Here is a 26700-nt window from a genome sequence, read left to right as displayed (position 1 = left end):
TGATAGTCAAATTCATAGTGAGGGATAGTGGGTATCACACTCATTGGGATAGTATGTCAGGACGCAGGTCTAAAAAGCCATGACCCCATAGTTGAAAACAACTAGGTACAAGTTTACTGTCAATGTTTTTTTACTCAAGGTGCCCCAAGTGTAGGCCCCCAGCAGTGTTCTCACCCACACTCTGTCTCCCTGCCAGAGACCTTTCTGTCTATGCGGCCAGAACACAAAACCATCTCCTACAAAAGTGAGCTCTTAAGTAGGGTGCACGCTCTCCAGTATTGCACAAAATAATCAACTGCGGTTTGGAAAGAAGAATTAGAACTATCAATCTTTATCTGTATCCATTCTTTAGCAATTTAAACCTTTATATATGTTTTATGGTATGCATAATATATTAGCTGAGAAGCACATAAATGTCACTTATGTGTAAAAAATATATTTACAGTGGTAGATGATGATATTTTCCTGATGAAATAAAGTTTGGAGTCCTCTGTGCCCCGAGTCCTCTCCTTCACCCCTGGCTCTGCCCAGGGCCCCGCATCCTCCAGCCTGCCTGCCTCAAGGCTTCATCCCAGCAAGATAATTAGTTTTGTTATTAGTTCCTGTTTTATTGCTTTGTGATCATTGAATGTCATGAATTATATTTTTTAGAATTGCTTGATTTTCTTCTTCAATTTTTGTGAATGTTCAATGGATACATTTTCAGTGGTGGTTGAGGTCCTTTAACCTCATGCCAAGAAACTCAGGGTTCAGCAGATTTGCTGGCCACAAGGCCTTCATGCTAAAACTGTTTGGAGGGGGAATAGATTTAGGTCTTAGAGGAGTTCTTTTATACTACTACTATTCCGATTACTTAAGGCAGCGTTTCTCAACCTGTGGGTCGCGACCCCTTTGGGGGTCGAACGACCCTTTGACAGGGGTCACCTAAGACCATCGGAAAACACATATATAATTACATATTGTTTTTGTAATTAATCACCATGCTTTAATTATGTTCAATTTGTAACAATGAAAATACATCCTGCATATCAGATATTTACATTACGATTCATAACAGTAGCAAAATTACAGTTATGAAGTAGCAACGAAAATAATTTTATGGTTGGGGGTCACCACAACATGAAGAACTGTATTAAAGGGTCGCGGAAGTAGGAAGGTTGAGAAGCACTGTCTTAAGGGTTTTAAGAGTTTTCAGGGGATATTCTGTTAACAAGGTAACAAAAATCCATCAATATTAACAGAACACTATTTTTATTGGAAATGCAATCATAATTACAAGTGGCTTAGGTGAACTTCTTGGGAAATTGTCTCTTTGGGGGCCTGTCCTATATTTTATCAACCAGTGGCAGTAGCTTCTAGATTTTTATTGAATGAAAGAAGGCGGCAATCAACTTACTTTTTTCACAATAATTTCCTGTCCATCCAAGGCCACAGGTACAGCTTCCATCTACAGGATTGCAAAGGCCACCATTTTTACAGGTACATATTAGCTCACAATTTGGGCCATACCTTGTCTGGGGACATCCTGTAGTAAAAAATAAACACAAAAATCAAACTGAATAAAAATGTCATATGAGCAAACATTTTTTCTCTGCTTCAGATAGAGTAATCATATCTAAGTAGCAAAAGCATAAGAAAATGTTCAAATGAAAACACAAACTCAGATGTATCTTTAAGGTAGAAGGCACATCACTGTCATTCATTCACATTTTTATTCACTCCATAAATATTTATTGAGCTCATAATGATGTGGCTGGGAACTGGAGATCCCCTAGAGAACAAGCAGAGGTCAATCCCAGATTAGCAATGGAAGCCCTGTATATATTTTGTCTCATAACTGATAAAGAAGACAGATGAGCAGTTTGTTTAATGTTTTGGTGCTGGAATAGGAAAAGCACTGCAGCATACAATGGTGGGTGACAGAACAAAAATATGTGGCCAGTAGGAGTTAAGACAGGGGAGAGTGAGGCTGGCCAGGCATAAGGAAAATTGAGTCTTCACTGTCAGGGGGCAAATAACTGAATGATGAATGAAGGAAAGTGACACCAATTGGGAGCACAAAGGCTCCCTAAGGCGAGATTAACCACCACTCACATTTAGTTGGTATTTTGCCAACAGAATATGGGCCCGATAGAGCCAGCTAATATAATTTTTTAGGAAAACTTAAAATCCATATTTTACATAAATTCATCCAATCTTTGAACATTGGCAACTAATTAAAATTGCTTTACAGCACTGTGGGATCCAGAACTGTCAGCCAATTCAAACACATTTGTGGCTAGATTTGGCCAAGGACCTGCCATTTATACCTTCCAGTTTATAGTATTTTTATATAATGATATTTTCCACATGAATTATCTCATTTAATGCTCACAAATATAATATCCCTCTGATGTGGGTACATTATTCCTATTTTATACTTGAGAAAACTGATGCTCAGAGACTTAGGTTTCGCTCAGGCTTAAGCAGCCAGAAGAGATAAAAACCAAGATTCAAGTCTAGAACTTCTGACTTCTCATCAAGCATTCTTTGTACTCCTGGTAGCAGGAGAGACATTAGAGAGTTTTGGTTTTTTTACTCGCCTGAAAGCATTTGGTTAATACGTAACAGAGCATGTACTTGGATTCGATCTGTATGCTTTTATTGGACTGAACAGGTGCACTACATTTTAGTACCAAATGAAAGAAGAGTTTTCATTTTGTTTATTTAAATAACAATTTTAGTTGTACAACAAATTGTTAGGTTATCATCACATGTATAATGAGTTTCTTTAAATTAATTGCCATTTATTCTTTTTTAGTTTTGCCTTTAAGGCAAATGAAGTAGAATCGATGACACCAAGTCCTACCAGTATACTACTAAAATAAACTTTCATTGGTTTCTCTTTCATCCATTTAAAGCAACCTCATCAGCCAGGAGGCCCATTCATCTTCCAACCTGACCATTGAAAGGCATTGATGAAACTGGCGAATCTGTAAAAATATAAGACTTTATGATAACGCTTAAGACAAAAGCATAATTGGAAAGTGAGGAGGACTGAGAAATGATACTTTCCACAAGTCTAAGTGTTAGAAAAATGTCTGCATAGAATTGTTTCTATAACTTCATTGCTTTTTTTTTTTAAAGTTCATGTTATTACCCAATGAATATTTCAAACATTATATAAAGGTTAGTAGTCTGAGAAAAAGCATTTCATCCCTGTGCTCCTGTCTTCCAGGTTCCCTTCTCAAAAACATCATGGTTGCCATCTCTTTTCTGTAGTATAGGCGTCATCCTGACTACTCAATTAACAATTACAACCCATCTAGATTCTCAAGCCCCTGGCCATGCTCTATTTTTATTTTACTATAGATTTTATTTCCTTTTGTCATGCACAGACATAACTTATTAAACATGTTTATTTTTTATTGTCTCTTCTCCACAAGAAAACAAGTTGCATGAGAACCGGGGTATCAAGATTTTATCCATATATTCTGTGAGCTTAAAACAGGCAGTGGCATTCAATAAATAGTTATTGAATTGAGTAGGTAAATAACTGAATATATCCAGAAATATTCCATGTCTAATAAGGCATACATATGTATATCTCTCTTACCCTTTAATCTTTTTTTTTTATCCAAAATGTTAACACAGATAAGTAATATTGTAAAATTAGCTTTCTTCTGTAAATAAAAGTTTCCAAGGTGTTTCCAAATTTGTACATATAACAGATCTGCATAAATCTTCATTCATTTTTAACAGCTGCGTAGGATTTATTACATCTAAGAAATATTTATTTTACCAGTCGAGTATTGATGGCAAGTAGATTGTTTAAAATATTTTACTATTATAAACAACACTGTAATGGATATCCTCATGGAAGTCTTTATTCATATGTAATATTATACCTGAAGGGTAAGTCCCAGATGATTTTCTCAGTAAAGTGATATGTCCTTCTAAATCATAACAGATATTATCAAATTTCCTTATAAAGAGATTTGCAAATTTATTAAGAATTATCAATGTGCCCATGTTTCAATCTTCAAATTGGTATATTATGAAAATCTGATAGGTGAAGTGACATATAATTGCAACTTTGATTTGGATTTCTCACATTATGAATGATGCTTATCAACTTTTCATAAGATCTATTGGGTGTCATGGGTTCTTTTCTTGATATATAAGAATTCTTTGTTGATTAAGAAACTTAGTGCTTTGTTAGTCTTTCTTCTTTGTTTATCTTTTTTCTTTTTCCTCCTGTGGTTTTGTGTTTTTGTCACAATTTATATCTGGCCTCAAAATAAATTTGAGAAAATCATAATGGTAATTCTATTACTGTCATAGTTTTGTAATTATTGTAAGTACCTGGAAGTAATTTTGGTGAATAAATTAATGTAGGGATCACTTTAAGTATATTTTATTGTTCTTTATTTTTTTTACTTATTTTCATCATTTCTTTCATATATATATATATATATATATATATATATATATATATTGATTTTTTACAGAGAGGAAGGGAGAGAGATAGAGAGTCAGAAACATTGATGAGAGAGAAACATCGACCAGCTGCCTCCTGCACACCTCCCACTGGGGATGTGCCCACAACCAAGGTACATGCCCTTGACCAGAATTGAACCTGGGACCTTTCAGTCCACAGGCCGACGCTCTATCCACTGAGCCAAACCGGTCTTGGCATCATTTCTTATTTACTAACATAAGTATTTTGGAAAATAAATTTTCCTCCATTTAACTGAATTAGCTTTATCCTATAGGTTGTGAATATTATTATTAATGTTTTAAATTTCTAAAATGTTGGTTTTGTTTGCCCTTTTTAGCCATTGATTATTGAAGGAGATTTCAAAATGCCAATGCAGTATACTGTAATGGAATTCCCCCTCCCCACAACCCTACCCTAGTAGGTATTTAGTTTTGTTATTGTTCCTGTTTTATTGCTTTGTGATCATCAAATGTCATGAATTATATTTTTTAGAATTGCCTGATTTTCTTTTACAATTTTTTAGGGTGCAGTTCAGTTTATAGCAATTAGACATAGTTTATTAGTGCAAGTATCGACAAGATTATTTTCATGCATATGTGTATACAGTAATATGTGTATGGGCTAACAAATAGTCTACTGATGAGCTCTTGCAGTCTATTTCTCCTTCTAGCATATGGCTTTTGCTTTATTAATTTCAATACTGTGTTATTTATTTTATACATATCGATTACACTTAAATTTTCAGCGTGAATTTTACCCTCTATTATAAGTGCCCTTCTCATTAGATGCTTGTTGCCATAAAATTAACGTTGTTTAATACTGATGTCGTGACTACTGCTTTTCATCTGTTCACATGTGTTCAGTGTATATGTATCATTTATGTACTTTCATTTTATTTTGAAGTCTTTTCTTCTAAGTTAAGGTGGATGTCATTTCTCTTTTTCTGCTTTCAAAAATTTTTTTTTTTAGTATTCAGAAATTTGATGTTGATACATCTTTTGTAGATTTCTTTCCATTTATCTTGTTTGGCATTAATACAGCTTTCTTGAATTTTTAGGTTTATATTTTGGCTCATAAGGACATTTTAGCTATTATTTCTTTGAAGACTCAGTTCTGCCCTCTTTGGTTTCTACTCTGAGATTCTGATTTATAAATGTTAGACCTTTTTTTAGTGTTTCCACACATCCTGAGGCTCTGTTTTTCATTTTTATTTTGGTTGTTTTCCCTTTTTTGTGTTTAGATTTGGTAATTTATATTGTTTTATCTTTGAGGTCACTGATGTGCTCCTCTGTCCTCCACATTCTGCTATTAAGGCCAACCGTTGAGCTTGTGCATGCGTGTGTGTGTGTGTGTGTGTGTGTGTGTGTGTGTGTGTGTGTGTTTGTTGTTGGTTATTATATGTGCCAGTTCTAGAATTTCCATTTGATTCTTCTTTATGTGTCATTTTTTGCTTTTAAGATAAGGTGGATGCTGTTTCTATTTTTTTCTTTTATGTGTTTCAAGCAGTTTTGTAGTTGCTCACTGAAGCATTTTTATGTGGCTCCTTTAAAAATTGAGATAATTTTATCACCAGTGTCATCTCAGTGTTCGTATCTATTAATTATTTTTTAATTAAATTTATTGGAGTTACATTGGTTAATAAAATTACATAGGGTTAAGGGTATAATTCTCTAATATTCATCTGTATATTGCATTGTGTGTTCACCACCCAAAGTCCTTCTTCACCATATATTTGTCCCTCCTTTACTATTCCCCTGCCCCTTGAAACCTTTTTCCCTTTGGTAACCACCATATTGTTGTCTTTGTCCATAAGTCTTTGTTTGTTTCTCTTGTGTGTTCATTTGTTGCTTTCAGTTGTATATCCTATACCAATTTGAAATGTTCCTGGTTGTTGGTTTGATGAATAATTTTTAAATGAAATCTGGACATTTTGAATATTATGATATGAGACTCTGGATCTCATTTAAATCTCCTGACTTAGTAAGTCTCCTATGACACTGAGGAAAGAAGTTCAGCTGATAGAAGTTGAAATCCATGTTCCCCACCAAGTCCCCAGTGGAGGGGACTAAACATGACTCATTACTCCTGGGCCAGGGTAAGAGTTCAGGCTTCTGCTGACACCCACCTGACTGAGGGGCAGAGGTACCTCCTTACAGCTCTCCACTTGACCACACTGACACTGTGTGAGGTGATCTCATTGCTGATTGGTGGTAGTGAAAGTCCTGACTATCCACTAGATCTCTTCTAGTGCCACCCTGGCAGAAAGGGGTGGTGTCTCCTTACCATCTGCTGGGGGTGGGGTGGAGTTTTCACACTCTCCATATGGTTTGCACTAACACTGCAAGAGGTTGTGGGGTACTCATTCTGACCTGGCAAGGGTGAAAGTCCCAGCCCCACGAGCCTTTTTTCACACTATCCTGGTGCAGGGGATGGTTGGCTCATAACCTCCAGGTGGAATTTGAAGAATAGATTCTTCAGGTGACCTGGGTTGAAGCTGAGGATGAAGTTTTATTTTGTAGTGTTTGACTGGAGTTAGACTGAGAGATTTTTGTCTTGGTAGACTGCCTTTTTCCTGGTCTTAAAACAAATCATATATATATATATATATATATAAAATTTATTTCAGAGAGGAAGGGAGAGAGAAATAGAAACATCAATGATGAAAGAGAATCATTGACCATTGGTTGGCTGCCTCCTGAAATCTGGGTTGAGCCTGCAACCTAGGCATGTGCCCTGACTGGGAATCTAATCTAATAAAAGAGAAACATGCAAATTGATCACACCTCCGCTATGCCCCAAGCCATACCCACCAGCATATCAGAGCGACTATATGCAAATTAACCCAACCAAGAAGGCAGCCTGCAGCCAAGGAGCTGGAGCAAGCAGGAGGCTTGGTTGCCCCAGTGATGCAGGAAGCCAAGCTTCCCACCTGCCCTGGCCGGCCATGGCCTCCACTCAAGGCAACAAAGTTTCAATTATAGAAGATAAATAAATCCCAGACACCTGCTTCCAACCAGCCTCCACTGGGAGCTTGGGTGGCTGGGGGTCATGGCGAGCCTGCAAACAACCATCAGCCCCTCACCCAGGATGGCCACATCCTCATGGGGTGAGGGTCCCCGCTGGGGGGGTTGGCCAGTCTGCAAACAGCCATCAGCCCCTCACCCAGACTGGACAGGCACCCCAGCAGGAACCCTCCACCCTGAAGGGGGTGTGGCCAGCCTGAAAACGGCCCTCAGCCCCTCACTTGGGCTGGGCAGGCACCCCAGGGGGGACCTCCACCCTGAAGGGGCTATGGCCAGCCTGTAAATATCCATCAGCTCCTCACGCAGACTGGCCAGGCACCCCAGCAGCGACCCCCATCCTGAAGGGGCTGTGGCCAGCCTGCAAACAGCCATCAACCCCTCACCCAGACTGGCCAGGCACCCCAGCAGGACCCCCCTCCCTGAAGGGGTGTGGCCAACCTGAAAACGGCCCTCAGCCCCTCACCCAGGCTGGCCAGGCACCCCAGCGGGACTCCCACCCTGATCCGGGACACCCTTCAAGGCAAACCAGCCGGCCCTCACCCACGCACCAGGCCTCTATCCTATATAATAAAAAGGTAATATGCAAATTTACCCTGACAGCAGAATGACTGGGAATGACTGGTCACTATGACACACACTGACCACCAGGGGGCAGATGCTCAATGCAGGAGCTGCTCCCTGGTGGTCAGTGCGCTCCCACAGGGGGAGCTCTGCTCAGCCACAAGCCAGGCTGACGGCTGCCAGCACAGCAGTGATGGCGGGAGCCTCTCCCGCCTCAGCAGCGCTAAGGATGTCCGACTGCAGCTTAGGCCTGCTTCCCTCTGGCAAGTGGACATCCCACGAGGGCTCCTGGGCTGCCAGAGGGATGTCTGACTGCCAACTTAGGCCCGATCGCCTGGGGAGTGGGCCTAAGCCAGAAGGTGGTCATCCGCTGAGGGGTCCCAGACTGCAAGAGGGCACAGGCCGGGCTGAGGGACCCCCGTGAGTGCACAAATTTTTGTGCACCAAACCTCTAGTTGAACCATAACCTCCTGGTTTATAGGTTGATGCTCAACCACTGAGCTACCCTGGCTGGACTTTCTTGGTCTTTTGACTAGAAAAAGCAGGCTTATCTCGGGCCTTATTTTATCTGCACTGATTAGCTTTTCTGGGTTTCATGTTTCTCTGCACCCAGTGCAGGATATATGAGACAAAGAAAGGAAGCCCAAGGAACTCACGATTATGTTGTTCACTAAGTCCCCACTGTTCTCAGTGAGTCTGCCTTCTCACCACATTTCAGAGTTTCTTATGTTTATTTTCTACATAGTTTCTAGAATTTTTACTGTTTTGGGGAGGAAGAAATAGAAAAAAGTGTATATAATCCATCTTTCTCTAAATGAAAGTCTTGTAATTTTATATCATCTAGGGAACCTTCTTTAGACAGTGCATATAAAATTATATAATATAATGCATTTCTTTATTAAGTACATATTGATCCTCCAGTATGAATGTTGATAGAATTAATATGATTCTGCTTTCTCCTAATTTTACTCATTCTTCTCTTCTGATTGTAGCTGGATACAGTTTTATTCTTATATTTTCAATTCTAGCATTCTCAATTCTAGCATTTACCATTACTCACTTAAACATACTTATTGAGCTGTCATATATAAATATTATGTTTTGACACAGATCTATCATTTCGATCCCACAACCATTAATACAGAAATAACATTAGTATACTTATACTCCTTCACCTTCTTTCCCCTTCCAGCTTATGCTGGTTAAAGTTATGCTAAAATCTCAACATTGTTATAATTTCTAATATTTATCTGTTTATCTTCATCACTTGAGTATAATTTCCACATTTGTTTTAAATTCATCACCAATTAAAATAGATTTAAAGCTCCCTAACAGTCTGTTTACCAGAGATTTTACATATATTACTTGGTGGCTCAAATTTATCTTCTATTAGCTTCTTTAAAATATTTTATAGCTACTGCATTCCTAGAAATATATTTAGTTGTTTATTAAAACAGTTATTTTATTTTTCATCATGTTATACTGAAATAACAGCTTCACTGTGTATAAAATACCCTAGTCATATTTCCCCCCAAGAATTTCATAGGCATTGATTAACCATAGGCTGGAATGAATATTGCTATGAGGTATGAGGCCAGACTGATCTCCCACTTCATATGGGATCTCATATACATATTTTTAATTTTCCCAATGGAGTTTCCCCTGCCTATGGGTCAGCCCTAACTAGCATTTCCGATGATATAATGTATTCATTCAATCTATAGCACCAGCTCTTCTTTTATTTCAGATAAAATATCTTGAATATTACATTTGATCAATTTTCTTTTCCATTTATATATTTGTTTTCATTTTCATTTCATTGTTTGCACTTTCTTCAAGCATATTCTCTATGTACCTGGCTGTCCCATCGGCAGATTCCATCCTCTTATTACCTGCATTCAATGTGGCCTTTAGTCATAAGATGTGAGATTTAATTTTCTTATCCACTTCTTTCTGAGCTCGGCTAGCTTATTCTTTCATTTTCTTTTGTTGTGTTTTCATATATGTCATGAACCCTGTATCTCTGCATTGGACTCATATTTTATAGAGGACACTTTTTCATTATGTCCTTTGAATTCTTGGAAGAAATTATGGTTAATATTTTCAGGTGTTCCATAACAAGCTTTTTGTTCTATGTTGAATGGTTACATATTTTGTTTCCAAAATGAAGAGAATTATTAAAAAATGTATCAGCTTCATTTTTTTTTAATCAACTTTTTTTAATATCCTGGCTATTTTTGAGAGTAGTGTGGATCTGGGGCTAGAAATCTGATTTCAGCGAGTAGGAAACCTCTTTGGCACAGAGGAGAACACCCTATGACCTACATAGTCCCCTCTATCTCAGTATAGAGTTGTAAATATGATATGTCTGCTCACTTCTTGGTTTTACCCCATGTATCCTGCCACTCTAAGATGTCCCGGAGATTCATGGAAGCTCCTGCAGCCTGCCCAGGCACCCAATTCTCGTGATTCAAAAAGGGGTCCTTAGTTTTGCCCTTCATGTGAGCCACGGAGAAGTGGCTGCCTTGCTGGACCCACACAAGAGCTGTAGGGACCCATCATCCTCTCCACGTGTCCACACTTCACGGAACTTGACAGTTCTTCTGTTATTATTATAATCAGTAATATGATTTAGGACAAGGAAGTTTCACAGTTTTAAACAGATCATGTTTTTCTTCCTGTCTCTTATTTTTCTTGCAGTTTTCAGTGGACTTCTGAAAGTTGAAAAGGATATAAAACTCTTCAGTTCTTATAATTAGACATCTCCAATGCACAAGTTTTGGCAGCTCTACAAAAGTTGGCTGAAGTGATTTAAAAAGTTTCTTAGTAGAGTATGCAAAAATTATTCCTTGTTTTTGTTTTCAATTTTTATTTACCCTCCAGGAGGGTGAAATTCCTATATAGCTTTACAGGAGCTTGTAGCTCATCTTATGAAAGCCATGTTTAAGAAGAAAGTGTTGTGGACAATGCCTACTTAATTATAGTCCCTGGCACCAAATCTGCCTTCAGAGTTCAGCATAGTTGGTGCCTGGATAAACAAGGTGGCCCTACAGTCATTGTTACCTTGCTGACACTTGGCTCCCATCTGGCCAGGTGAACAGCGGCACTCTCCAGTCACTGGGTCACACTGTCCTGGGCCACAGGAACACCGCTGGACACAGTCCTTCCCGTAGTGATTGGCAGGACAGGCTGCAGGAAGGAGCAAAACAAAGAACCAAACAAGAGCAGATTTTCCTTATTAAAACCTTCTGCCAGTCAAAAGTTTTAAAAACTTGTAAAATCTTTTTTAATCAAATAGATTTCCAACTTGTCTTCAGTGTGGATGTCAATGTAAAAAGGTTACTTTGAAAAAAAACAACAACAACAAAAAAGGAACTGTTTAAATTGTTGCTTACTTAATGTAAGTTTAGTTGACAACTGGAATTCCAACCAAATACCTATTGTCAAACACTTACATATATGTTATAAATGACTCTTGCCAAAACCGGTTTGGCTCAGTGGATAGAGCGTCGGCCTGCGGACTGAAGGGTCCCAGGTTCGATTCCGGTCAAGGGCATGTACCTTGGTTGCGGGCACATCCCCAGTGGGGAGTGTGCAGGAGGCAGCTGATCGATGTTTCTCTCTCATCGATGTTTCTAACTCTCTATCTCTCTCCTTTCCTCTCTGTAAAAACTCAATAAAATATATTTAAAATATATATATATATATATATATATATATATATATATATGTTATAAATGACTTTTACAAACTCAGACTTGCTTTATCCCACGACTGTCTTTGTGTGTGTGTGTGTGTGTGTGTGTGTCCACTCTGGAATTTTAGCTTACACTTATACATCAACTAGGGGTCCGATGCACGAAATTCATGCAAGAGGTAGGCTTTCCTTCCCCCGGCTGCTGATACCGGCTTCCCTCTGGCACCCGGGACCCGGGCTTCCCTCATAGCCCTGGCTTTGTCCAGAATGTCATCTGGAAGGAGGTCTGGAAGGATGTCTGGTCTACTTAGCATATTATGCTTTTATTATTATAGATATAAGATCCAGTATGCTCACATCTCCAAATATTTACTTATGTACTTATTAATTTATTTGTAAATTTATTCTTTATTTGAAACCAACAAATCAGTTATTTTAATAAGTTACATTTATTAAACTAATTACATTAATTAAAGTAAATTAAAAAGTAATTTAGCCCAGCCGGTGTGGCTCAGTGGTTGAGCGTCGACCTATGAACCAAAAGGTCATGATTCGATTCCTGGTCAGGGCACATGCCTGGGTTGCAGGCTCGATCCCCATCAGTGATTCTCTCTCATCATTGATGTTTCTATCTTTCCCTCTCTCTTCCTCTCTGAAATTAATAAAAATATATTTTTAAAAAGTAATTTAATAAATTAATATGCTTATCAACTTATTTGCTTGGGTTTTTTGCTGCAAGTTAATTACAAAAATTCATTGAAATGCTTACCAAAATACAAGAAACACACAAGGATAAAATAAATTTCTGCGAGAATCAAGTGAAGGTAATGGCATATACATAAATGAATTTCTTAATTCCTTGAATTTGTTAAAAGGTGGACTGAAAATTTGGCTTGGACCTACCTAGCTGCCAAAGTAAAGAAGAAAAAGTGCTCAGGTACAAGATCACAACTTTGTGAAGACAAAAATACTCTCAATATTCAGGGAAACCATAGCTTTTGAAGATGCTTTGGCCTGAGGAAATTAGAAAATTTCTCCCAAAGATTCTCTTTGAAGAACAGACACAAAGGAGCCAGTCAGAACCTTTAGGAGATGTTTATGGGTTGGCTTCAACTCAAAGACAACTTGGCCGTTGAGGCCTCAGAGGCAGTATCCACTAGGTTTCAATTTTCCGCTAGTAGGAGCCAGGACTTTGTCTTTTTTTGCCTTTTATCCTCAGAACAGCAGGGTACTGAGGCAGGGTAATTAAAAATACCCTCATACAAAGAAGACTGAGCCATTACCTGCCTAGAGGAGATAAGCATTTTGGATATCTTTAGCACATAACAACTGAGCACCCTGCCTGATCATGAATGTCGTTATCACTCTTCCAAATAAAGAAACCTCTAGTTCACAATCACAGTAATTCTACCTGTAATTTAAGATCCTTGATGGGTTTTTTTACTTTTTTAATTATAAAGTATAAGACACAGAACAGTGCAAAAAACATACATGTGCAGCTCAGTGAAGGATCACAAAGTGAACAACCTCATCAACAGCACAAAGAACACAGGTCCAAGAACAAAGGTTGCCAGGACCACCTCCCCACCATGAGCTCTCCTACCCATTGCCTCCCCCCCTCTCTAAAGAGTATTGAGATCTTGCAAACTATCCAAATGCTTAGAAAATGACAGGTGTAATAAAAGCAAAATGTATTTGTTAAGGATATCCCCAAAGTGTTTAAGCCAGGTCATTTTTAAGGGATCTTTCATTTACAACTGGTCCCTTAAACTATGTCAATAGTTGTTTTTGTGATAAGTATTAAGGTCTTTGGATTTTAGGGAATGAGTTGCTTTCTGAAAAGTGGGGGAACTGCTTAATTTTGAGCTGGATATTTGCTGAGCATAAATGACATTGTGGAACTTTAGATAATGAATTTGACATTGTATAGACAGGAATCCCCAGTTTGATCTGATCTTGCCAGATTTTTAAATCCTGATGTGAGTGGATTGATAGGGCAAGAGAAGTTATGATCAAAGGGCTCTCTTTGGCTGCCTTCATTGACTTCAGCTCTAAATCAAACTCCCAATGTAAGTGCTCCTCAACTTAGAAATTAGGTCAGTTGGTGTTTGCTGTTGCTACAGTAAATTATTAACTAAAATAACTGCAACAATATCTAATTCCTGAGTGTGGTTCTTAAAATTCTGCTTTAGCATATCCATTTCATAATAGATAGAGTGACTTACTTTGACTGCAGTCAGCCCCAATGAAGCCTGGAGGGCAGTCACAGGTGCCCATCACGGTGTCACAGTTGCCACCATTTAAGCACTTACAAGTCCTTTGGCAATAGGGACCATAAGTGCCTTTTGGACATTCTGTTAAAGGAGAACAAACCATATGTGGTACTGTTACTTGAAGTAATCAGTTCAAATTTATGCCCGTAGACATGTGGTTTACTTAACATTCCAATTACTGTTCTTTGGTACTTTCAAGTTATTGATTCAAGGCGTGGACTTACCTGAGGATATGCGATTATATAGATGCCATAGGAATATAGGTGAGGACATAAAGTTCCTGATGCCTCTAATTAATAAGCTATAAGAAACAACTTTGAACTTCTTTGAAAATCTTACTTTTAGAGAATAATCATAATAGGGGACAATTTACCAAACAAGGTTATTTCATTCCAGCCTAGATAAATTTATTATTTTGATTAATATTTATGTGTTATAACTTGTCTTGCCTGGAACGATCTGGGTATAAAACAAGTAAGAATTCAAAATAGCATAGAAGAAGTGTCTTTATTTTTGGTTAGTTTCTCAGCTTTCTACTTTCACATTCATGAACATGTAGCCTACCATGATGATATCTGTGATAGAAATTTTAGATAAATATCCATATTTCAAGATAAAGGGACACTGGACAGGACCAAGAGTGAGCGGAAGACCCCATTATCTGTGCAATGATTGAAAGATTGGGTGTGTTTAGCTAGAAGAACAATCCAATTAAAACATGAGCAGAGGACCTGAACAGGCACTTTTCCCATGAAGACATATAGATGGCCAACAGATATATGAAAAGATGCTCAACTTCACTAGCAATAGGAGAAATATAAATCATAACCATAATGAGCTACCTCCTCATACCTGTTAAATGGCTATTATCAATAAGACAAGAAGTAACAAATGCTGGAGAGGATGCAAAGAAAAGGGAACCCTCGTACACTGCTGGTGGGAATGTAAATTGGTATAGCCTCTATGGAAAATTTTAAAGTCTTGAAATTATAGAAGTTTGAGTTTCAAGAGACCTCAGCTCCATTTGGTTCAACTCTTATTTTAAGATGACAAAGTTGAGGCCTATAGACATGAAATATTTATGGCACAGCATTCTGTCACCAGTTGAAGATAACTCTATTTTTGTCAAACATTTAAAATATAATGCTATAGCAAGTTTGGAATAAACTGTGATTTGAACCCTGAATCTTCCACTTACTAGTCTTACCACCTTGAGTAAGTCCTTTCTTTGAGTTTCTGGTTCTTCATTCCAAAGGGGATAACAACAAAATCACAGGCCCATTGTGGGAACTGGAGTGAAAAAATAGAATATCTAACACATTACCAAACCCACAAATCACCCAAGTCAGTGGTAGCTATTATTTTCATTGATAGTGACAGGATCATTGGTGGGCCTGTAGCATAACCCTTTCCTTACCTGCTTGACCTGAGTCAAGTGATTTAGTATTTGCCTTAGGTCCTTTCTCCTGGAAAAATCTTTTCCTTGGAAGCATAGCTCTAAAAGTGACTAAACTAGACAACATGACTCTTCCTTCCCTCTCTTTCATTCTGTATTTTTATGTAAGAACTAGAGGCCCGGTGCACAAAATTCATGCACTCAGGGTGAGGGGTTCCTCAGCTCGGCCTGTGCCCTCTTGCAGCCTGGGAGCCCTCGGGGAATGTCCAACTGACAGCTTGGGGGATGTCCGACTGACGTCTTACCTAAGCCATCAGGTGGACATCCTTAGTGCTGCCACGGAGGAGGGAGAGGCTCCTGCCACTGTTGCTGCACTCCCCAGCTATGAGCCCAGCTTCTGGGTGCTCCCCCTGTGGGAGAACACTGACTACCAGGGGGCAGCTCCTGCATTGAATGTCTGCCCCCTGGTGGTCAGTGTGCATCATAGCAACTGGTCATTTCACCGTTGGGTCTATTTGCATATTAGCCTTTTATTATATAGGATGAGATGGCAAAGAACATTTTTAAGTATTTCACATGTACCAGAGTTTTAGAGGTATAAGTAAAAAAATGGTTTTCTTAGAGGTTCAGATATTTTTATAATTTCTACAGATATCCTGTTCTACACCCAGGGTTCTCACCTTGAATCTCAGACTCATAAAGTGGCTGCTTCTTTCTTTCCTTCTCTTTCCCCAAGAATAAGTAATTTTAGCAAAGATAATTTTAAAATAAAATTCTCCATGATGGAGGTGGAAAGAAAAACACTTCAAAATTATTCATACCAAAGGTTATTTCTCTAGTATAGCTGTTGTATTGCTTTATTTTTCTCTATAAAAATGAATGAGTTTATTTCACCTTCCCTTTTGTCATCCCCTCCTTCCAAGGGATATCAGTTTTTATTGCTAATTGACACTTTTCTGGTACAGAACATTCTGTAGTCCTTATAAGAAATTCTTTAACTCCTTTACAAAAATTCAATAGAATGAGCCTACAAACAAAATTAATGATTAAAAAAGTTTCCATCTCCTCCTCTTCTCTTATTAACCAAGATAAAATATTCTTCTTCATGTCCTTCTGGGTCAGTCTTTTAGAATGTAAACTTTTGTAGTTTGTACCATTACTTTGTGTGATACTTTAAAAATGTTTGATTGATTGATATTGAAGTACTTTCGGAGAGAGCAAGTTGAAGGCATGGGGTTTGAAACAAGGAAGTCTAGTGTGTACTGCTGGCATGTTGCCTCCACAAAGGGGGTTAAATTAATGAATTGATTAGCATAGAAAATTCTGGAGTCACATTACTCTGAAGTGAAAGGTGACATGGATTTCTGTGCAAATAAGGAAAAGAGCAACCCCCAATGGAGTGAAACTTATGAACTTGTTAATGAGAAAAATGTTAAGTTGTGAATATAATTATGGGTATCAGAGAATCAGCATCTCAGTTGGAACGGGGGGAGGTTATATATAATTATTTGATGAATTTAAATATCTGATATATGTAAATCTCTATATTTTGAGATCACTTTTATGTGATTCAAAATTACTTTGGAAACATAATTTCCCTCTGAGGTATACCCATTTGGCAAACTATCTTAATGGTGGTAGAGCATTTGATAAAATCATTTCTTTGTTATTTTATATATATAGAGAAAAAATTACCTGATTTTTAGCCTTCAATTTAGTTATCCTTTTGAAATAGGGACACTGAATTTGATGAACAAATTAATGAGTCTACCATCTGTTGAAAGACAGTATATGTGCTAACCTCTTAGTCCCACAACTCATTAAAGTGGTATCAAGAGTATGGTATTTGTTGACAGAAGAAGTGCCCATAGCTATTTTTCCCCTCAAAAATAAGTACTTTGATGAACAATTCCACTTTCTTGCATAATTCTGTAGCTATGTAAAAATTTGTCTTCTGGAACCATGCACACTTCCCTTGCTCAAATGTTCAATAAAGTGAACAAGGAAACACATGCCCAGAACATAATGATTTTTTTTGACTTGCTTGCATGAAATTCAGCCTCCTTTTCCTCATTTCCTAAAGTTCCATTTTGATCATTACTTGGCTTTTTGTCTGCCATTTACAACCACTTCTCCTGGGAAACTTTGTCTCTCTGACAAGGGATATTTAGTTATTTTCTATTAAAAGGTGACTGTTCCCCCCCCACACACACACACTTGTACCATCCCCTCTCCTTAAAGCAGCTTGACTAGGAAGAAGCTTGGATATGAATTCACAGTCCTGATTTGTTTAACTTTAAAGGCGACTATATACTATGATGATGTAAATGCCTTTGTAGTTTCATTAGGAACTTGGAACAAGCAAGATTGTGACTATATCCTGAGTCATAGCTCTGAAGCAGATAAAATGCATAAATCTGTTTTGAACAGGGTCTGATTTCCTAGTACTTGACCAGATTACTCACAACTCATACTTACACTAGCCATTATTGTGAAGTTTTATTTTACACTTAAAAGAGATACTCTGATTTGGCCTGTAAATGTTCATTGCTATGAGCAAGAAGAACATGGGAACGAGACTGCTATCAACATCTTGATATCCTCTCCTGGCACAGGTGAGCTCTCCTGTGGCCCATTTTTCTCCAAACATTCTACAGCAAGTATGAGGGTGCTTTATGAATACTGTCAACAGAATTGCCCATGTTTTGAGAGGACCTCAGGGCCTTAAATTCTCTCAAAGAGAGTCATTATACCTAGTGAGTACTGCAGGTTACAAAAATAAAAGATTTCCAAGGTCCATAGTCACTTTATGATTTCTCAAAGGTCCAAAAATACACAGCATGATGAGTTTGCATCTCCTGGGGACGCTTGTTTTTTTCTGCATGCTATCCACGCACTGAAACTGACCGGCCCGTTATAAAGTATGGACAAGTGGTACGATTCCTACTGCACATTTGTCTGCTTCCTCTGACCTCTACCAAGAGAAAAGTTGGATCTTCCAGTCTGAACTTGAGAACATGAAAGCCCAGTTGTTTTTGGCTGCTGAAACTTTTGCTTTTGAGCCAGCTGCACCTTTTATGAATATTTTCTTGAACCCTTTTTCGTAGTCCTGTAATTACAGTGGATGTTGCCAAGGAACCTTAGCAGCAACTTCCAACCACGTGTTGCCTGGAACTAAGCCAACCTGACTAGTCAGGGAGCAGCTCCCTGCCTCAGCCTTGCTTTTACAAGGCGAAGTTACCCTCCTTCAACCCAAGGTAGCTTGCCTTGCCTTCTAAATAAAAGTGCTATCAGCTTTTTGTAACTTGATAATATTTTATTAACATAGAATGTCTTGATATCTAGAAGTAATTCTTCCTGAGCAATATGACAGAATCAAGTGTGAGGGAATCATTTCTTTCTCTACTACAAGTGTGCTTAAAATTTACCATAACCAAAAGAAATAATTAAAATTTTAATAATTTTATATTTTAGTTCTTCATTTTGAATAACTGTAGTGGTTATAGATTCCAAACACAATGCTATATGAAACCACTTCATACACACTTAATTGTGTGTTGGTAATTTTTAAAATTAGGGCAAAAAAAAAAAAGAAGTGATATTCAAAATATACATTCTGTGGCCTGCAGAAAATTAAAATCAATAGCTTGACCATGAGTGTATATTTCATAGGTGGCATTTGAAGGGGTAGGGAGTCCAGAAATCAGTCCACATACTGGCAAGATTAGGAAAGGAAAATAGAAGGAATCTGCGTTGGGAGCAACTAAGAGAAAAGAGTGGCGATGGCCAAGTTGGGGGGAAAATGAAATTGAGGCCAAATCATTTTATTCTTAAACCTATAAAAAGTACATTACAAATAATTACAAGCTTAAAAATTAAGTAGCTGACTGAACATTTTAACATGCTCCTTGGGACTTTTGATTGTGTGTTCTCCTATAAATGTTTTCGATGTTAAAATTCCTAGCAGATCAATATAAGGTGTTTGGTCTAGGGAATATTCTTTTATTTATTATATAACAATGAGCCAACTGGCATTTTATCCTTTAAGCAAATCATTGTTTTCATTCCAGAATAACAAGTTGTGTAATTTGATTGTTCCTAAGCAGATCCTAGAACTTACTTGATATATCACTTTCGTACGTTGCTATTTCTGTACATTGATTTATAATAATCAGTTCATGTTTTATTATTTATTTCTTTTTCTTTATCTGTTTCCTGACTCTTTTCAGGGAGATAATTTTAATGGAAAAGGCAAAGTCAGAGAACAAATTACACAAAAAAGTTTATGTTTTCAACCATTCCAATAAAAACGCCCATAAAACCTGTTATGAATTAGAAGCTTGAATTCACATTTGCTCTTAAGCATTCCAAGTGATGACCTACTCTATCGGTGTCTCTTCAATAAGTTACAACTAAAGCGGAGAACACACTTACCGAGATGACAGTGGTTTCCATGGTAGCCGGGCAGACAGGTACATCTCCCTGTCACTGGGTGACAGTCCTCTTTCTCGGCCAAACACTGACATACCTGTTTACAGTCCTTCCCATATGTGCCTGGTGGACAAACTAAGGGGAAGAGGAAATGTAAACCCAAATGAATTAAATTTGTCTGTGTAAATATAGCTCTAAAAGTGAAAGCAGGGGGAAATTTATTAAATAAGACCATTGCCTACAGAAGCGTGCTGCCCTCTGGGATTTAGGTTTCATTAAATTTACTTGGGGATTACTTCACTGTTTTATTTTGTTTTGTGCAGTCAATTTGTGACCAACTGTCAAGGGCCGGCTGCAATTTTCTTGTCACTGAAGAAAATCATAGGGTGATGTCAGGTAAAATCAACTAAAATAATAGTATAATTCATAAGGGACCGCATATCTGGATGAAGATATTTTTTTCTGCTGCAGCCGGTTTTAAATTCTCAAGGTTGTTTCTCTCTGCACATGAGTGTGGACTGTATTTGTGTCACTTGTCAGCGACTCTGCTGGGTTGTGCTGTTTCTTTTTACAGGCCGAGCAGTAAAAGCTTTCGCTCCAACTTCTAAATAATACTGTGCCATTTTGTTAAGAAAATAAAAAGGCTTGCTGGGTGTTTTTCAGCTTACAAAAGAGAGTCAAGTAGACATTTTGAGTTTCACAGTTGTGTCTAAAGACAATTCAAACAAATTGGTAAAACAAAACAAAACAAAACAAAAAAACATTTGACAGGCTAGTTATTATATATCCTGCAGACCTAAAATTGAATAATCATTTCTAGATCAAGCTCTTTATTGATCACCTAGGGCGGTTGGCATCATGAAATGCCTCCCATTGGGGAAGTTATTAACCTCCTTGTTCATTGCATCCATGCTTTTTGTTGATGTTCCTGGGTGCTTGTGTTGTCACTGGTTTTCTTAGCATCCACTATCCTTAAGGACATGTCATCTTCCAGTTTTCTTTAAGTAAAAAATGGCAGCAATGGCATAAATTCTAATTTCGAGGGCCATCGGTTGCTTGCTTAGTATTAAAAACAAAAGTTAAGGAAACACAGGGGAATAAATAAAAAAGGCGGGTCTGATTTTTCCCTTTCTGACTGGGAGATGTGCAAATACAAGAGCATTAGCTGGAACCTGACTCAGTTTCTGAACAGCTATTTATGTAGTCTGCTGTTGGGCTAGACTTTCTTTTATCTGAGAATCACTGATTGCTCAAATCCATACCAATGAAGCATTTATCCTGCACTTGCCAGGTATGCTGAAAAGCACATCAAGCTTTAGTGCCTGAAAGGTTTACTAACTTTTTTTGTTAATAAGAGGCTAAGCCAGAATAACTGACCAGGGCATTTCAGCGGTGACTGTGTGATATTCTTCCTTCCCTCACCTCATTGTCACTAAACACATGAAGTCATCATTTACATTCCATTGGGACAAGATGAAAAGAGTTCCCTGAAAGGAGGTTTCTAACGTGAAAGGCTGGCAAAAAAATCCGAAAAATTAAAATATGTTTTGTTAGAGGCCTCTGATAACTTTAGAAACCAAGAGCTGCAGTTATTACAAATTCTTCTCATGAGTTTCTTCCCATCACTGGGAAGACTGGGTTTCTTTGTTTTTTGTTTTTATGTGTGCGTGTGTGTGTGTTTTTTCTTGCCACAGGGTTAAGTGAGCATAGAGCATAGTCCTACTATAGCAACTATGGCCACAAAACCTGTGTTCCCTGGAGGTTGATAATATTAAGAGGTCAAAGTGGCTGTGCTGAACACAACGGGATTTATTTTATAAGGTCCACTACCCCAACTTATTTAGCTATTTCCATCTTGAGGTCTGGGTCCCACTGGCATAGGGCTTCGAGGAAAGGGACATTTGAACTGGTCTGCTTTGGGAAGAGTCATCAAGAATGCTGTGCTGGTCTGCAGGCATCCATTAAAGGTCGTGTGGTCTAGAGGAAATGGCATGCACTTCGGTCAGGCACTGCCATGGACCTTATCGCTGGCTTTAAACAAGCTGCTTAAGCTGCAAGGCCCTCACTTTCTTTTTTTGTTTTGTATAATCCTGTATAATAAGAGAGGAATATGCTAATTAGCTGTTACGCCCTGAGACGCAACAACCAAGCACATCAGGACCAGATAACAGATCAGCAGGAGGGTGGGCCAGCAAGGTACAAGGAGGCTGCAGAGAGCTATAGGAAAGGGCAGGGCAGCAAGCTATGAGGCGAGGGAGGGGGGTGGGGGGAGCTACAGGTAGGTGGGGCAGTGGGCGGAGAGCTACAAGAGGGCGGCAGCAATCTACTGGCTACAAGCAGGTGGCAGTGAGCTACAGGCCAGGGCAGGGAAGCAAGCAAGGAGGACGGAGAGCTACGGGAGAGGGCAGGGCAACAAGGAGGGGGCGGGGGGAGCTACAGGATGGTGGGGCAGCAGGCGGAGAGCTACAGGAGGGTGGCAGCAACCTACTGGTACACGGGTTCGTGTGCAGGGTTACTAGTGGGATTAATAAAATCTATCTCATAAATTATTATGAAGACTAGGCTAATGGACATAGTGACATATAGGAATCTCATAGTGCCTCAATAAAATTCCTTTCCTTTCCATTGACACATTTAAAATCAGAATCAATGTTTAACAAAGGTGATGTATATGAGCAAACATCATAAAAACATTCAGAATAATTATGGAAAAAATTATCTAATATTTAAAGACCATCTTTATATGTATCTGCAATCGGGAAAAATATTTCTAAAAAAATAGCAACAACAGCAAAACCCATTGCAATCACATGGTGACGTTTCTGAACCACATATAAAGAAAATTTATTCATATTCTCATTAATCATTTAATGTTTTGAGGCTTCATAAAACCATTCACAAATGTTAATCACTTCTCCATCCCAAGAAGATCTCAGGCATATCTTTAGCTTGAGGAATCAAAACTGCAGAAGATACAAATAATGTACTCATGACCTTCTAAGCTCTTAAAGTCAGTTCTCAAATAGATGTCTTAAGATTACTAAAGAATTTTACGAGTTATGTTGCAAAACAATATAATAAAGATAAAAGCAAGAAAAAGCATCTTGAATGTTATCCAATAGGAATATTGGGGAAATATTATAGTATTTCTTAGATAACATGTGTCACACAAAACATCCATCAGTTGTCACCTGGCTGAATAATGATGACATTGACTAAGACTTCAGAGGAACACAGTTACTGCAAAGCCTGCCTCATGTCCTCTGACAGAGAAGGAAGTGTGTTAGTTTATTGCTCAAGCTTCTAGATAGACTTCATTATGAGGCACGATTTACAAAACATGCAGAATTCTGGGATGTTTTCATTCAGCCAAGAAATACTTCCTGGATACCTATTGTGTGCTGTGGTCATAATAGTGAGCAAAACCAAATATGATTCTTGTGCCTACCAAGTGTATAATAGCACAGAGATACACACAACAAAATGGTCATTGACATAAATAAATAATTTAAAATGTTGTAAGGGTGCAGGGTGTAGGAAAGAGAATATCATTAAGGATCCCAATTTGGACTGGCGGGCATTGGATTAGTGGGGGTGGGGGGCGTTGGTTCCACATGTTCTCTTGGGGAGATAACTGTTTAACTGAGATATGAAACACTAGAGAGAGTGGGAAGTGGGGGAAGATAGTAAAATGGCAGGGAAGAGGAAAAATTTCCAGAGGGAAAGACCCATGTACTACTAAGATTCCTAAATAGTGTGTTGGCAATGGTATGCATGCACATTAGACAATAGCAGGCATACATTGTTTAACAAGTTTCTGCTTCAGTTTCCTATGGGTGCTGTACAGATGATGACAAATTAATGGCTACAACAATACAAAGTTAGTTTGTTACATTTCTGGAGGTCAGAAGTCAAAAATCAAGGTGTTGGCAAGTCTGTGTTACTTCTGGAAACTTGAGGGGAGGATCTACTTCCTTGCCTTTCCCAGCTTCTACAAGCAACCTATATTCCTTGGCTTGTGGCCCCTTCTGCTATCCTCCAGGAAGGAGCTTAGCTACTTCTTTCTTCTCTGATTGCCTGTTTCCCTCTTATAAGAACCTTTGTAATTACATTAGGTCCACCCTATAATCCAGGAAAGTCTCCCAATCTCAAAATCCATAATTAAATCACTTCTCCAAAGCTCTTTTTGCCATATGAGACAACCCCCAGAACCCCAAGTCCTTCTCAGTGTGATTAAAACCTTTCTTTTGAGTCCATTAATACTAAATAGGGTTATTTTTAAAAATAATTAGTGATTTTTTTGATAAATAGAATATTGACAGATTCCAGGAATTATAACATGGATATCTTTGATGATCCATTATTCCACCTGTCATACTTTCTGTATTCCCAAATGTTTCAATTGGCTTCTGATTTATCCCTTAGAGACCATCCTATGTAATAAAACCCTAATATGCAAATCGACCGAACGGCAGAATGACTGGTCGCTATGACACACACTGACCACCAGGGGGCAGACACTCAATGCAGGAGCTTTCCCCTGGTGGTTAGTGCCCTCCCACAGGGGGAGCACTGCTCAGCCAGAAGCCGAGGGTGCAGGTGGGGCTGAGGACACCCCCCCCCCCCCCGCAGTGCATGAAAGTCGTGCACCAGACCTCTAATGTTATCATACAGGGTCAAGCTCTTAACACTAGCCTCATGCACAACTCTTTATAGAAATCAATAAGATATCACATTTAAAAAACTATAGGATATTAAAAATATATGGAAAAACTATCACCAATTATTTTTTTAAAATAATCTTATTTAAAGTACTAATGGACTCAAAGGACAGGTTTTGATCACACTGAGAAGGATTTGGGATTCTTGGGAGAAGGTCAGGACCCAGCAAGAACCTGGGAAGCAGCTTGAGTACACAAACGTATCTACAGGGAGACTTAGGAAGACAGACTTCTCAACGTCTGAAACGCAGAGAAATGAAGGACTAGTCGCAGATCACAGTAGAAGTTTCTAGATCATGAATTGCTTGCTCTTCTTAGTGCTCTACCTTTAAAATAACTTCATTTTTTTTAAACAAAACTTTAGGGACTCCGTATAAAACAGTGAAAAGCTCCTTTAAGCAAGTGTTACTGTGCACATAATAAGGTAAGTAGATATTGAACGACTTGCCCAAACGCTATGGCTAATAAGTGGCAAAACCAGGAACAAAACCACAGTGTCCTCAGGATGAGCTCTGAGCTTTCCCCCCACTCTCTCAGTGCTGCTTCTTTGGAAGTGAGAGAGACATTAATATTATGTAACAAAGAAATTACAAAGCTGGACAAGAGGCAAAGTTGTGGCTTAACTTACTAGATAGGAAAATCAGCCTGGAAAGTTTTCTACTGAACATTTCTTGCTCACTTTGTTTACTAATTAGCCATCCAGGCCACTGGAAGATCTGGTCAAATCAATTTGAAGTCATTTAGCTGATACCCCTTCCTAGTTGAAATTATTCTGAGCAAGCAAATGACCACAAAACCTCTGTGTGTGTGTGTGTGTCTTCTGTGTAGATCTAAGATGCCACTCCATGCTCACACTACATTTTACTCTTTACATTAACCAGGGAATGTACTAAAAATGAGAGTAAACTAATAGGTACTATTTTTGATTTAGGTAAAACTTAAATGACTTTGACCATGAAGCTATAATCTGAATGTAGATAAACCTCTAAAAGATTTTGGAAGGCAAACATTGTATTTTTGACTTGTTGGCTTTCCAGAGACTTGATTGTCTTTTATCAAAAATCAAGGAGTTAACGTGATCTCACTCACTTGTGGTTTATAATGAACAACATAAATTGATGAACAAAAATAGAGCCAGAGACATAGAAGCATTGAACACAGCATCCAACCTAAATGGGAAGGCAGGGGAGGGGGGTGCATGAGAGATCAACTAAAGGTCTTGTATGCTGGCATACGAGCATAGCCAATGGACACAGACAGTAGCGGGATGAGGGCATGTGCTGGGGGGGGGGGGGGGACGGGTGGGAGCAGCCGGGGAGAGGTCAGTGGGGGAAAAGGAGACGTATGTAATACTTTAAACAATAAAGAATTTAAATGTTTAAAAAATCAAGGAGTCATTTTTGCTTAGATTCAAACTGAGACAAAGTTAATTAGAGAGATAAGTACCAACAACCTGTGCCCCTCACTATAGTTTTACTACAGGGTAAAGTTTCCAATAGTAGTTTTTGCTTCTAAGAAATAAGAATTACCTTCTTTAAGGTCACTTTTAAGTGATTCATAGCTTCATTTTTCCCACTAAGATTTAAAGATAGATGAGATATCAATTAGAAATTTTAATGGATTTGTTTTTATTTAATTGTCTTTACTGTCTTATCTTTTGTGAGCAATATATCTGGTTGGCAAATATTTTATGAGATGATCTATACTATTCAAATGATACATATAAGATAATGCAATGAATTGACTTTTCTTTTGAAATCCATGACTGTCGTAGCATTTGACAGGACATAGAGTCACTTCCTTGGCTTCCTGTGGGAAGACCCAGTCCACCTTGGCAAGAAGATAAATTGTGACTGGGCCGGCATGGCTCGGTGGTTGAGTGTCGAATTATGAACCAGGATGTTGCCATTCGATTCCCGGTCAGGGCATATGCCCCGGTTGCAGGCTTGGTCCCCAGTGTGGGGCATGCAAAAGGAAGCCTATCAATGATTCTCTCTCATAATTGGTATTTCTATCCCCCTCTCTTTCTCCCTTCCTCTCTGAAATAAATAAAAACATATTTATATATAAAAAAAAGAAGGGACATTGTGCGGTCCTAAAATCCCAGTCTCTCCACTG

At 38.4% G+C, this 26700-nt stretch overlaps 1 protein-coding gene across 1 annotated transcript in view; it reads right to left on the bottom strand.

The window, feature by feature from the left end:
- The window catches only part of LOC308515321 (uncharacterized protein), a gene marked incomplete at its 5' end in the record, with an annotated part of 608185 nt that overhangs the window by 14413 nt on the left and 567072 nt on the right, over window positions 1–26700 (bottom strand). The window contains 4 exons of the mRNA XM_081085959.1: window positions 1397–1525; window positions 11128–11253; window positions 13987–14115; window positions 19865–19996. Of these exons, the coding sequence (XP_080942085.1) occupies window positions 1397–1525; window positions 11128–11253; window positions 13987–14115; window positions 19865–19996 (516 nt within the window). The remainder of the gene's footprint in view (window positions 1–1396; window positions 1526–11127; window positions 11254–13986; window positions 14116–19864; window positions 19997–26700) is intronic.

This window comes from Myotis nattereri (genome assembly GCF_964212035.1).
Source record: "Myotis nattereri genome assembly, chromosome: 3".
NCBI lineage: Eukaryota > Metazoa > Chordata > Mammalia > Chiroptera > Vespertilionidae > Myotis > Myotis nattereri.
This window is presented reverse-complemented; position numbering and strand designations above follow the sequence as displayed.